At 42.9% G+C, this 13,239-nt stretch overlaps 1 protein-coding gene across 3 annotated transcripts in view; it reads left to right on the plus strand.

The window, feature by feature from the left end:
• The first annotated feature begins 204 nt into the window (after positions 1 to 204).
• BUB1 (BUB1 mitotic checkpoint serine/threonine kinase) overlaps positions 205 to 13,239 on the plus strand; it is a 37,009-nt gene continuing 23,974 nt past the window's right edge. The window contains exons 1-7 of one of the 3 annotated variants that reach the window (XM_070798177.1): positions 205 to 472; positions 8,371 to 8,430; positions 8,509 to 8,647; positions 9,720 to 9,916; positions 10,865 to 10,908; positions 11,577 to 11,677; positions 13,107 to 13,159. In XM_070798177.1, the coding sequence (XP_070654278.1) occupies positions 8,372 to 8,430; positions 8,509 to 8,647; positions 9,720 to 9,916; positions 10,865 to 10,908; positions 11,577 to 11,677; positions 13,107 to 13,159 (593 nt within the window). In that variant the 5' untranslated portion in view covers positions 205 to 472; position 8,371. Of the gene's footprint in view, positions 473 to 4,855; positions 4,968 to 8,370; positions 8,431 to 8,508; positions 8,648 to 9,719; positions 9,917 to 10,864; positions 10,909 to 11,576; positions 11,678 to 13,106; positions 13,160 to 13,239 lie in introns of those variants that run through there. The other 2 variants (XM_070798176.1, XM_019969620.2) reach the window with 2 other exon arrangements.

Here is a 13,239-nt window from a genome sequence, read left to right on the forward strand (position 1 = left end):
ACTTTAATTATAAATCTCTAATCTTATATGATGTTTCAGCAACACAGCTAATACTGCTACTATAAATTTCTTTAAATTTCCCAGTGGAAGGAAGATACATGTGTGTTTGTGATTGTCTGCATGTGTCAAACAGGCAGAACCTAGAGAAGAATAATTGTTTTCTTTCTCTTTTCTTTTTAATTTTGACTCAACAGACATGAGTTTGAGCAAATTCCGGGAGATGGTGAAGGACATTTTGGCTGCGCTGGGCCTTCGTTGCAGTATGTGGGCTCTTGGCCGCAACAGGCTTCTCCAGCTATGCTGCACACAGCCTCCTCTGGTTGAGATGCACAAACTCTGCAGCGTTCAGGCTCACTAGTTGTGGCACCTGGGCTTAGTTGCTCCAAGGCTCATGGAACCTTAGCTCCCCTACCAGAGACAGAACCTGAGTCTCCTACACTGGGAGGCGGATTCTTTACCACTGGACCACCAGGTAAGTCCCCATTTTCCTTTTCTTAACAGAGCACTGACTGGTATCATGGGACAACCCAAGAAATTGAGTGGAGGCTATAGGAGACTGGGAGTCAGAGAAACATTATGAAGAGAAGGAGATAGTTTTCATTTTACAGATCAGGAAACTTACACCCAGATTCAGGGTTTAAGTCCCATTATCTGCTTCTTTGGCTTCCCAGGTAGCTAACTGGGTAAAGAATCTGCCTGCAATGCAGGAGATGAGACTCAGAAGACATGGGTTCGATCCCTGGGTTGGGAAGATCCGCTGGAGGAGGACATGGCAACCTACTCCAGTATTCTTGCCAGGGTAATCCCATGGACAGAGGAGCCTGGTAGGTTACAGTCCATGGGGTTGCATAGAGTCAGACACCACTTAGCAACTGAGCACAGCACAGCACATCTGCTTCTTGAGGAAGTCAAGTCTGGAGCTCTTGTTCCCTGATGCAGTCTGGTTTTCCATCTCCAATAAGTTGGGAAATTACTATTTTGGACAAACAAGTCACTGAAAGCCCAAATATGAACAAAAATGCCTTACCAATTTAGAGAATCTATTAGTCATTTTACTTATTTAATATTGAAATATTTAAATATTGACATTTAATATTGAAATTAGCAGATAAACTAATTTAAAGTTTTAGAGGAAGAGAGAGTTGTAACTGCACATTTCTGCCTCAGAGGTAGGAAATGCAGACCTTGACACATGTGGACCCACTACTCCCACTCAGATCAGAACAAGCCTCCCCACTCACATTCTGGGGTGGGTCTGGGGAGATAAGGTAACAGACCCACTAAGGCAACAGCAATGCCAAAAATTAAAGGGATGGCTAATCAGTGAAGCAACAGTTATTATTTAACAAACTTTCAGATATGCCATGGCAGTCGCTACACTCTCAACACAAACCTGAGGAGAAAAGGGCAAAGGGAGAAGATGAAAGAAGATAACCGTTGGAGCAGATGGAATTTGAAATGCTGTCAGTGGTGTGAACTTCCAATTAGTGAATTTTTTAAAAGACGAGCAACGTATTTGCCAGCTCTTCAGGATTTTCTGCTTATATTGATTTATGTAAATTGCCAGCATTTGGGGGTTTATAGATTTTCATCAAAGTAGCAAACTGTTTCTTCATCACACTCTTGGGAAGTTCTTCCTTTACTCCTGACATGTAGAGATAATGTGAAGCTCTTAGAAAAATACAGTCATCCTAGACTTAGGAAACAGCACATGAGACTTACTTCAACAAGCTCCTGACGGCTTTGAATCAGGCCAGTCTCTGCTTTCCTTCAGTGGTGCTTAGTCCTGTTACGTAGGAAGGTCAAACATCTGGTAAACCCTCCAACTCAACACATCTCTACACAAGTAGCAGCCTTCCCCAGCTCCAGTGGCCTGTTTCTATCAATTCTTCTAGGCCATCAAATTACCTTTCTCTTCTTTTCCTTACATATTAAAGACATCTTTGTGTTCTGAGAACACTCCCTCCTTGAGATCTGATTCCCTGTCTTACCTTCTTCCAGTCCCTCTGCCTCCAACGCCAGCTTAGAGTCTGCAGATTACTGATCTTGGCCTCCCTGTCCCCCTAAAATCCTGATGTATTGGGAACTGGTTGATTAACCTAACAGGGACATTATGATGAACACAGTGTGTGGAAGGAGCATTATATTGGGTTGGCCAAAAAGTTTGTTCAGGTTTTTCCATGTTATAGAAAACCCTGAATTTTGGCCAACCCAACAATTTTCCTACAGAATAAGAATAATAGTAGAGAGGGATGTCCGTAATTAAGGAAAAAGAGAAGGCATTGAGTAAGCCAGGAAATTATTTCCAGAAACACGTAAGATTCTAATAAATGCTAATAACTGTAATACTTATTACTGCTACCTCTAGATATACCCCAGTGTCTGGCATCAGTGGGTCAGTGTGCCCTTTTTAAGGGGCAGTGTGGGAAGAGGCATTCACAATACTTTACTCCACAAACAAGCCTGGTGGGAGAGAAGCTCCTAGTAGTAGAAATGAAGGAGGGCAGACAAGCTCTGTGGCCTCTAGAAAACAGGGTTGAGCTAAGTATACCTACCATGAGGTCCTATGAGCACAATGCTGCTCATTCCCCAAAGGCCCAGTTTATTGTCAAGATCAAGTACAAACGCCTTAATCTAGCATGTAAGATCAGACATCAAACTATCAAATTCGTCTTTCATAAAGACTTTCCACTGCTCATTAACAGAAGTCCTCAAGGGTTATTTCCTTCAGTGACCTTTATTTACACCAGGAATGACGTCCCCAGACTCCCCCCAGCCCAGATCCACCCCACCACGTTCAAGGCCCAAGTCAAGCCCTCCATTGCCCAGGAAGCTTTCTCTGACAGACAGGCCCCATGTCCCCTCCCTCCTCTAGACTCCCCTAGCAGAAATCATATGTGTATTAATTTAGCACTTAATCTTGCATTGGCAGCCAGATTCTTTAGTAGCTGAGCCACCAAGGAAGTCCCAAACATTCATTTAGCACTTAATATTATTTATGTCTATACAGGCTTCCCAGGTGGCTCAGTGGTAAAGAATCTGCCTGCCAATGCAGGAGACACAGGTCCAATCCTTGGGTTGGGAAGAGCCCTGGTGAAGGAAATGGCAATCCATTCCAGTATTCTTGCCTTGAAACTCCCTTGGACAGAGGAGCCTGGCAGGCTACAGTCCACGGGGTCACAAAGAGTCGGACACGACTTAGTGACTAAACAACAACAATGTTTTATGTCTGTATCTCCATCTTCCAGATAATACCACTAGTTTCTTAAGGACAAGATCTGTCTGAGTCAGATAAGGTTACAATTAAATCCAGTAGCACCTAGTATACGAGAGATGCCTGATCAATATTTCCTGATTGGTGACTGAGGTGGAATCAGACACCCGTTGAAAACTTGAGTTAGTGAGAACAAAATTGTGTTAATTCCTGTGATAATCAGCAGAACCTAAACTTGTCTAAAGACTCCAGAGTGAGCACCCTCTGAGTTAACAACCCTACAAATTGGATACTTGTGTAATCCAAATCAATCATTTCCCTGAAAGAAATTCTGAACTCTGAGAGCATCAGGATTTCCAGAAGCTGCTAATTTTTTTAAAAAAGGTATTTAACTTAAGGGCCCCAAGACAGCAAAACATGCACACCACTTCTCTAAAAGGAAGTAATCACATGAATAGCTCTTTATATTTTACTTGCCCTGTCAAGTGGCTCCTGAAAGAACCTCGAGAAGTAGAATCAAGGGGTTAGGCAAGGTTAGGTTGACTCTTCCAATTCAGTCTCAGGTAGGAAGCATCAGAGTATTACATAATTCTTCTTAGACTTCTGGGCTCCTTTGCAAAAGGATCTCGTTTTTGGTTTTCTAATTCCTAAATCCATGGTCTCCACAGCTCCCAAGTTCCACAGAAGATGGTGAAAGTTGTCCTGCCGCCATTCTGTACTCTATTCAAACTTCTGTTCTTTTAATCACCAGTTGGATGTAGGAACTGCCCAGTCCCTTGAGCTCTCATTCGCTATAGAGCACCCACAGAGCATTTCATATCAGTTAAATCAAGCCTGGAGGTCTCCAAGGGTATCAACCTATTGCTTTATTTGCCATGTGTAATTTACATTAACTAACCCTTAAGCGCTTACAGACGTGATGCCCTTACGTTGTAACCACTAAGCTAAAACCCACTTAGGTTTTTCCCTGGGCTTTTGATGAATCACTCCCTCTCTGCCACAGCTTTTTTGGATCTGGAACCAAAATTTAAAGGACTTCAGCATCTAGGTTCTTTACTTACAGAGAGGACGCGGAACAAAGTTTTTTGTTTTGCGGGAAATGGAGAGGTGTGCCACTGGGCAGGATTCCGTTTTTCACCCCATCAGCCTCTCCTAAGCCAGAGGTAGGCATTCCTCCCGGGCTCTGCGACCTTAAACAAGTCTGAACGGTATAAACGGGATTATTTTTCTTCTTTCCATAAACCAGGCATAACGACTCTGGTTTATATAAGTAAGCAAAGCGTCGAAGCGGCACAATTTTTTCAACCTCGAGAAACTATTTTTCTCCCAGGATGCCTTCCTCAGGGTGATGCCTTAATCACGTAATTTTGTAAGCCAGCTACAGCTTGCACGGCTAAGGAAAAAACTCAGCCCCTACTCCTGAGCCAAACTAGGTGGTCCCCGTCACGCCGCACCCCGAAACCTAACCCGCCCTCCGCTCAGCTTGCGCTTTTGATTCAACTGGGTTGCCGGAAGTGGGAGGAGCTGCCGGCGCACCAGAGGGAGGCGGACCTTGGTCTCCAGGCAACGGCCCAGGTGATTGGCCAGCTCGTTTGCAGCCGAGGCCAATGGCCAGGCGCCTTGCAAACGGTCGTTGCGGCGACTGAGGCTGCGCGGGAGATTCGACTTGGCGGCGGCTACTACCCGACGGCGCAGCTGGGACTGCTGCTGCCCTGGTTCCTCTCGCCATGGATAACCCGGAAAATGTTTTTCAGTAGGTGTGGGTCTGGTGGGAGGGAGAAGGGTGGGCGGGGGCGTGATCCCCGGCTGCAGGCCGCCGGGGGCTGGCGTACCTGAGTTCGGGCCTAGTGGGCTGTAGGTCCCTGGCCCGCCCCAGACCTGCCTCCCTTAGCCTTCCCGCCCCTTTCCTTGGCCCTGGAGTTTGTACCCTTCCAGCCTCACTACCCCCATCCCTCCCCGGCTGCGCTGCGGGCCACTCGGGAGTCGTGGAGAGGGAGCACAGTGTAGCCGGGACTCTCCGCTGAGACCGCGGGCCTTTGACCGAGCTGCCTCTAGAGTGGCAGTTTGGGGCGGGGGGTGGGGTGGGGGGGCGGTTTGGATGAAATTGAGGCCCCCAGAGCTCCTTGATTGTCTGTAAGGAATTCTCCTCTGGGCAGATCGCCTCGGTGCAAGTAAAATGTCTAACCCCCCAAAAATTAACACTTGCATGTAGGTTTCATGAGAAATTTTCGAAACCACTTATTTTAAAATTCTAGAAAGGGAAAGAACTTAAAATTGCACTATCACATAATCCCACAATTATTAAAAACCGTTGAGTAATGTGCACTTTAAGGGAAAAAAATGTTGCACTGTTTGTCATTTATGTCTACCTGCTAACAATTTTTAAAATTCCCATGTCTTTGCTTTTTATGACTTAGGTGATTTATCCAGACTGTTTCAAATGCATTTAAAACAGTTAAATCTTGTGCTACGGAAATTAAAACTGGTTAGTTTTATTAACACCAGTCTAATATTAACTGGGATCAAAAGACTCAGATCCTTAACTCTGCCTTCAGACTTTTTCTGTAGCCCAGACTGCAAAGGATTTCAATTTTACAGACTCCTCTTCCCCCATTTTAAAATAGAAACCAGATATTTCTGACCTTATTTTGACTTTCCAAAGGCTAATTTGCACTAATGAGCTGAGTGTTTTAGTATTGCTTTACAGTGTATTTAGACTGTATTACTAGGGAAGTGTGATTGGTATCAGATGGGCATCTTACTTTGGGCAGCCTATTACATATGTTTCAGGAGAAAGTTATTTCATAACTTAAATTAGGAACTTTTAAACTGCTTATAAATTGTGGGAGCTTATCCCCTATGATGCACAAGAGGGAGTTTCAAGATGTAGGAATATTTTTTAACTTTTAAAAATAAGTATTACGTTTATGTGGTTAAAAAAGATTTAGGAAAAGTGTTCACTGAGATCTTTATCTGACGGCTCTCCCAATGCCTTGTATGTAACCATTTTTCTAGTTTATTTTTCAAGAATGTAAATATTTATAATAACACGAACATAGGTATGTACATATGTAAGTATGTGTACAATCCCTGCCTTTATTAAACATAAAAAGTAGCAGAGCATATGCACTGCCGTTTTTTTTTTTTTTTTTTGCTTAATGCTATCCTTGGAGATTTTAGTCTGCCATTCCATAGATTCTTTTTTCATTCTTTTTTACAACTGCATGGTATTTCACGTACCATAATTGACCTAAAAAAGTACCCTATTGATGGACACTTGGAGTGCGGACCTTCTTTTGCTATAATAGATAGTGCCATGGTGAAGAATCTTGTACCCACCATGCTTTTCATGTATCTGTCCTCTCGATTCCTAGGAGTGGGTTTGCTAGATCAAAAGGAAATCTATCTGTAATTCTGGTGATATTATTACCAGTTCCCTTGGCAGGAACTGAGCACACTCCCACCTCCAAGCAAGTTGTAAGTGTGTCTTTTTCCATTACTTCCCGTCTACATTGTTGTCATATTTTTGGAGTTTGGCAGATGAGAAGTTATCTCAGTGAGCAAATTTCTCTCCTTAGAGAGGTTGAGTATTTTTCTGTGAAATGCCTTTTGTTCATTTCTTAAATTGGATTGGGTTTGTTTTTCCCCCCCAATTTCTAGAAGCTCTTTCGTCATCCCCGTTTAGCATTTCTCTCTTAACTCTGCTTGGTGTTTTGTTTATTTGACATAGAGAAGCTTTTTATTTATAAGTAGTCCACTTACCTAGCTTTTTCTTTTGTGGCTTCTGGATTTTGAGTCATAAGAAACTTTGATTTTATTTGTATTGTGAGGTGAAGGCTAGAAGAAAATATTACTTTCAAATTTTTTTTTTCCCCTCGAAAAGATCATCGAACTTCTTTGATAGAAACCTGAAAGTCTTCCTTACTTTGGCTCTCTCTTTTACCCACTGTTCAGTCCCTTCCGCAAGTCTCATTGTCTCTTTCTCCAAAACACCCCAGTTCCGCATTTGAACAGTTCCCATACTGGCTGGGACTCTGCAATAGCTCCGTAACCGTTCTCATCCCCCACCCACTTCGTCACTTAGAGACAGTTTTAAAATACACATTAGATCTCGTCACCCCTCACCTTCCTCCTAACTTAGCTGCTTGGTTCTGGCCCTGTCAAACGTTACCCCCTCAGAGAGGCAGGCTTTCCCTGACTGCCCTACCTGAAAACAGTAACCCCCGTCGCACTCTTAGCCCTTCTGTCCTTTGGGTTTTTGTGTTTGTTGTCCCCCTCTGTGTTCTTATTTTACAGATTTCTTTTTGTTGGTTTCTTTATCCTGCTAGCACCTGGGGCCTCTTGGAGAACTTTCTTGGCTTGGCTGGTTTATTTTTTAAGCTGTGGCTGAGTATGCAGAAGTAGGGGCAAGTTCTCAGGGAGCTACAGCCACTGACTTCTGAGCATTGTCATCGGGTGGCCTCCCTTGGGAGCCTGGTGTCCCATTGAGGCCCAGAAAGCAAACTATGTCCTAGAAGTCCCGATTTGTTAGACCCTGGGCTGTCACGCGCTTCCCTGTTGACTCAGACAGTAAAAAAATCTGCTTACAATACAGGAGACCCAGGTTTGATCCATGGGTTGGGATGATCCCCTGGAGAAGGGAATGGCAACCCACTGCAGTATTCTTGCCTGGAGAACCCCATGGACAAAGAAGGCTGGCGGGCTACAGTCTATGGGGTTGCAAAGAGTCAGACATAACTGGGTGAATAGCCGTGGGCTGTCATGCACCTTTCAAGAGCTCTCTTCACATCTCCAGCTGAGTTCCTAAGCAGCAAGGCGAGGGGTCTGGGTCAACGCCACACCTGGGTCCCAACATTAGAAGGAGGAGCAGCAAAGTGCCCCTCATGGTGGCTGTGACATTGGAACTGGAGACCTTTTATTAATAGCTGCTTCCTGTAGAGCCACCTCAGGGGCCTTGCGTCTTGCTTTCTTCTGAAAACAACGCTGCTTTTGAGTTTCTGACTTCTGAGTGAATACTGTTTTCATTTTTATTATAGCATTTGAATTGATGTCTAAGATTTCTATTTTAAGGTATATTCATGATAAATATGAAATATAACTTTTGCTTTTAGGAAGTATTCCTAATAATCCCATGTACCTATTTTTCTTCATTCTAGAATGTTTGAAGCCCATATGCAGAGCTACAAGGGCGATGACCCACTTGGTGAATGGGAAAGGTTAGCATTTCATTTATTTTTTCTATAAACAAACTGTATGCGGCCCTGAAAAATTAACACTGTCCATATTTTTTCTAGTTACATGCAATGGGTAGAAGAGAATTTTCCTGAGAATAAAGAATACTTAACAACTTTATTAGAGCATCTAATGAAGGAATTTTTAGATAAGAAGAGATATCACAATGACCCAAGGTTCATCAATTATTGTCTACAATTTGTAAGTATACTTTCAGAGGTATAATCACATCCCTCGTCATGCTGTACTTTTGCTTTTTACCCCAGATTTTATGATCAGTTTTTGGGTATTTTTTATTTGATTCCTTATGTTTCTAAGTCATAACTTTTTTTTTTTAAGTTGTGTGGCCAGAGACTTGTATTTTACAATCTTTTGGCGTCTGTCTTATGGAATCAGTGACTGAATTTTAAAATCCTCCTTCTCTGTAAAGCCTGTAATGTGACAACAGAAGGTAGAAACCAGGCTTCCCTGGTGGCTCAGGTGGTATAGAATCTGCCTGCAATGCAGCAGACCTGCATTCGACCCCTGGGTCATGAAGATCTCCTGGAGAAGGAAATGGCCACCCACTCCAGTATTCTTGCCTGGGGAATCCCATGGACAGAGGAGCCTAATGGGCTACAATCCATGGGGTCACAAAGACTGACCCAAGTGAGCGACTAACACTTTCACTTTTCAAGGTAGAAACCTTGAAAAGAAGGTTTGTTAGCTGAGAAGTGTGTTCAGGAAAGAGTAGATAAACAGGCATTCCCTGGTGCTAAAGAGGGTTCCTCAAGTAAATTAAATTCATTGTGAATAATTAAGAAAATATTAACTCTCAGAAATGAAATTTAGTGCTAAAAGGAGAAGGCTGCCTCAGATTAGTCTTTGAAAGGTTGGATCTGTTCAATCTTGAAATAAAGGCTTGGGGCACGAGTTGTGGTCATAAAATCATGAATGGAATAGATAAAGTAAACAGGAATTTGTTATCTATCTTTACTAAGCTTCAAAATGTGAGGATTAGACACACCCTGTGGAATTTGAATGAGTACAACTTTATATATTAATATTACGGCACAGAACCTACTGTCTTGGGAAATAGTGGGGGACGCTGAATGTCAAGGAGGGGGATGAGCTGACTTTGAGGCTTGCCATCGGAGGACCACACAGGCCTTCCCCTGCCAAGTGCATCATGCTGCCTCCTTGAAGACGAACACTGAGTGTTGTTTGAACTAGGAGCCCCACCGCGCCTGGCAGGTGCCCTTCTCTCATGTCTGTCTGCTTTGGATTTCTGCAGGCCAAGTGCAACAGTGACCTTCACCAGTTTTTTGAGTTTCTGTACAACCACGGTATCGGAACCCAAGCAGCTCCTCTGTACGTAGCCTGGGCCGGGCATCTGGAAGCCCAGGGGGAGCGGCAGCACGCCAATGCCGTTTTTCGGAGAGGAATTCAGAACCAGGCCGAACCTAGAGAGCTGCTGCAACAACAGTACAGGTAGTTTGACAGTGAGACTCCACACAGTGATTCCTACCTTGAAACGTAGTGGTTTGCTCTTTAAAGATTTTTATTGTTATATTTGTACAGGGAAATGCTTCTCATTGGGGAAAATGTGGAATTAGTGTAAAGAAAAACTGTCCAGAAATATTACCATTAATATTTTTGAGCACTTCCTTCCAGTGTCTTTTCTGTGCCTGCGTGTGTGCCTTAGTCTCTGTATTACAGTAGTAAACTGCACTGTGTGTCTGTTGTATATGCTGAGCTTTGTGCTGCTCTTAAGAAATTATGGACTTTTATACCACTTAGAAAGTGGTTGTGAAATCTGTCCCAGAGCAGTGGCATAATTTCATTGTTCTAGAATGGAACATTTGTTTCCAACATTTTTTTTTTTTTTTCACAAAGATCAGCACACGCTTCGTGCTAAGTTACTTCAGTCTTGTCCGACTCTTTGTGACCCCATGGACTGTAGCCCACCGGGCTTCTCTGTCCAAGGGATTTTCCAGGCAAGAATACTGGAGTGGGTTGCCATTTTCTTCTTCAAGGGATCTTCTCAACCCGGGATCGAACCCAAGTCTGCTGCACTGCAGGTGGATTCTTTACTGCTGAGCCACCAGCAAAAGCCTACAATGTGTGCATGTTGTAACATGTGCATATTGATACCCACAGAGCAGGGTACATTTGTTATGTGAATTTATAAAATACTGACATCCATGAGGCAAAAGGAGGAATTTTTCTAATTAAGTGCATTAGGTGTGAAAATAAGCCCAGGTTTTTTTTTTTCTTAATTTTGAAGCAAATCTAAAATTCAACTTTGCAATCTGTTTTAACCTCAGTCTTTATTAGATCACAGTAAGCTGTCTATCCTGTTTAGTTTTCACTCTAATATAAATGCATATTAAACTGTGAATTGTAATCTATATTGATGCCTTTACTGTTGTCTTTTAGGATGTTTCAGACACGCCTCACTGAAACCCATTTGCCTACTCAAGGTAAAATAACACTTTCTAAAATATCCAAAATATCAGTAACTTAGTCTCTGATTTGCACTGCCTTTTTCCCCTTAAAATCACATCCATCCAGTATTTATTGATTATATTATCTTAGGTAACGGGGAAGACCCTCTGATAATAATAATGCCTGCTTCATAGCCCTGCATAGCAGGGACTCTGTCTTAGCACTTTAAAAGAAAAACTCACCAAAAAAAAAAAAACAAAAAAGCTTGGCAATTTCATTATAGTTTTAGGATTTTCAAAAAGTAAAAATTACCCCAAATTGAGTGACAATACTTATTCTGGAGTACATCTGTTCTGAATTAAATTAAATGTATTTAATGCAACTTTTAAAGAAATGGAGTTTCTTCTTTTTTTTTTAAGAAATAAAGATTACATTTCAGCAATAAGCACTACTTATCCTGTTTAAAATAGCTAGAGTTTACATTTCTTTCAGGGACTTCCTTGGGCATTTTGAATTGATTAGAAAATAGTTTCTACAACATTACTTTTATTTATAAGGTGTTTTAATTATGTTTTTGAGATAGTGTGAGTGAGTTCATTTTTCAGTGCTACTTATTGAAAGATCAGGGGAATGTATTTGTATTGTATTCATTTAATATGGTTTCACCCTTATTTCTTTTTCTTTCATGCATTTCGTGTCATAGTAAGAACCTCAGAACCTCTGCATGATGCTCAGATTTTAAATCAAATGGTAACATCAAGCTCAAATCCAGGAAGTAACCCAGCCTGCATTTCTAAGAATCAGGTAATGACAGTTGTAGTTGCGTGGAAACCGGGAAGGGTGCTGAACGGCCAGCCCACCTGCCATTCGTGTCCTTCGGGCACCTCGTTCCTTTGACCTTGTCTCCCAGGACTGAGCTCCACGTCAGCCACCTGTGCTGTGGCACCTTTCTGGGCCTGTCATCACCCACTGCCCACTTCCAGTATTAAATGGAAAATCACTCACTGTCTGACCGTAACTTCCTGTACTTGTCTGACCTGGTGACACCCCTGCATGACCTCCTGCCTTCGCCTGCCCCCCCAGCAGCCTTTGTCCTTCTTTGCTCTGTGGGTCTCCCTTCCCTGGCCCAGGAGTCTCTAGCTTAGGTCACACCTATCTGCAGACACCTGAGTCTACTTCAAATGCTCTGATCCTGGAACTGCCTCCTCAACCAGAGCTCTTCTATTTCCTGGCAGTTATGCTTCCAGTTTCCCCGTTCACACTTTATGTTTTCCACATTGCCTGTGCTTCCTTTTCTATTCACTGATGCCAAATGATAATTTTTAACTTCTTTTTACTCTCCTCAAACTTGGGGCCTGACTATATCTAACCTCTTTGTCAGGAACTGGCACACTTACTTTCAATGAGACAGCAGAAGCGCTCAGATGACAGCTCCATGTCCTCCACCAACCAGTAAATAACTGGACCCTTGCTTGCCACGGCAGGGGCCAAGTGACTCATCTGCATGTACACGTTCTCTCCGTTCTCCCAGCATCTTTCCTCCTCAGGGTACCGGTGCTCTTTGAGTTTGCTATGGACCTGCTTTAAGCTAAATCCTATGGAAATGCCTCTGTTCCAGGTGCACATGTATTACGTTTCATTAATGTAACACATTCTTAGAAGGAGACTGTGAATTCCAACCTTGACAGATACTCACGCTGCCCCAGTTTACATCCTACTCATGCGTGCCATCTTGTTTGTTTCCTGTTGCCCCAGCTGTAGGCGTCTAGGCAGCAGAGGTGGATCTTGTTCACAGTCAGTGCTCAGGACCTGACATGACACAGATGAGATGTCCAGTAAATACTTGTCTAGTGACTGAATGCTAGCACTGTGGACTCCTGAGCAGAGAACAGTACCAGAAGAAAATGTTAAGAATTTTTTTCTAATGTAGCTATTTGGAATATTAATCTCATTACACTTATGGCCTGTGGCTCAGCCCCTAGACTATGGGTCTTTCTTATTGGAAGAAGACCCACAGGTCCAAACACTTCTTATTGGACTTTAGTTGTAAAACCTGTCATAAAAGTGATCATGCAAACCAAGGCTTCAGCGATTAATCGTAACTTGAAAGAGCACACATAAATCTACTTGATGACTCAGAGACCCCTCAAGTGTTTCCATATTGCTTTCTGCAGTCGTCTGGATGACGGATTCTTCTCAGATAAGTGATTATTTGTGTTTCTTTCTGTCTTAGGGTCCACAACTTTCTGGAGCAACACCTGCAGCTGGTGATAAAGGGTCGGACACGCAAGTACAATCGGTGCCTTCATCTGACTGATTTTCCTCCCGGAGCCGTTGCAGTACACTGTCATAACCGATGTGTTTTT

This window comes from Bos indicus, chromosome 11 (genome assembly GCF_029378745.1).
Source record: "Bos indicus isolate NIAB-ARS_2022 breed Sahiwal x Tharparkar chromosome 11, NIAB-ARS_B.indTharparkar_mat_pri_1.0, whole genome shotgun sequence".
Taxonomy (NCBI): domain Eukaryota; kingdom Metazoa; phylum Chordata; class Mammalia; order Artiodactyla; family Bovidae; genus Bos; species Bos indicus.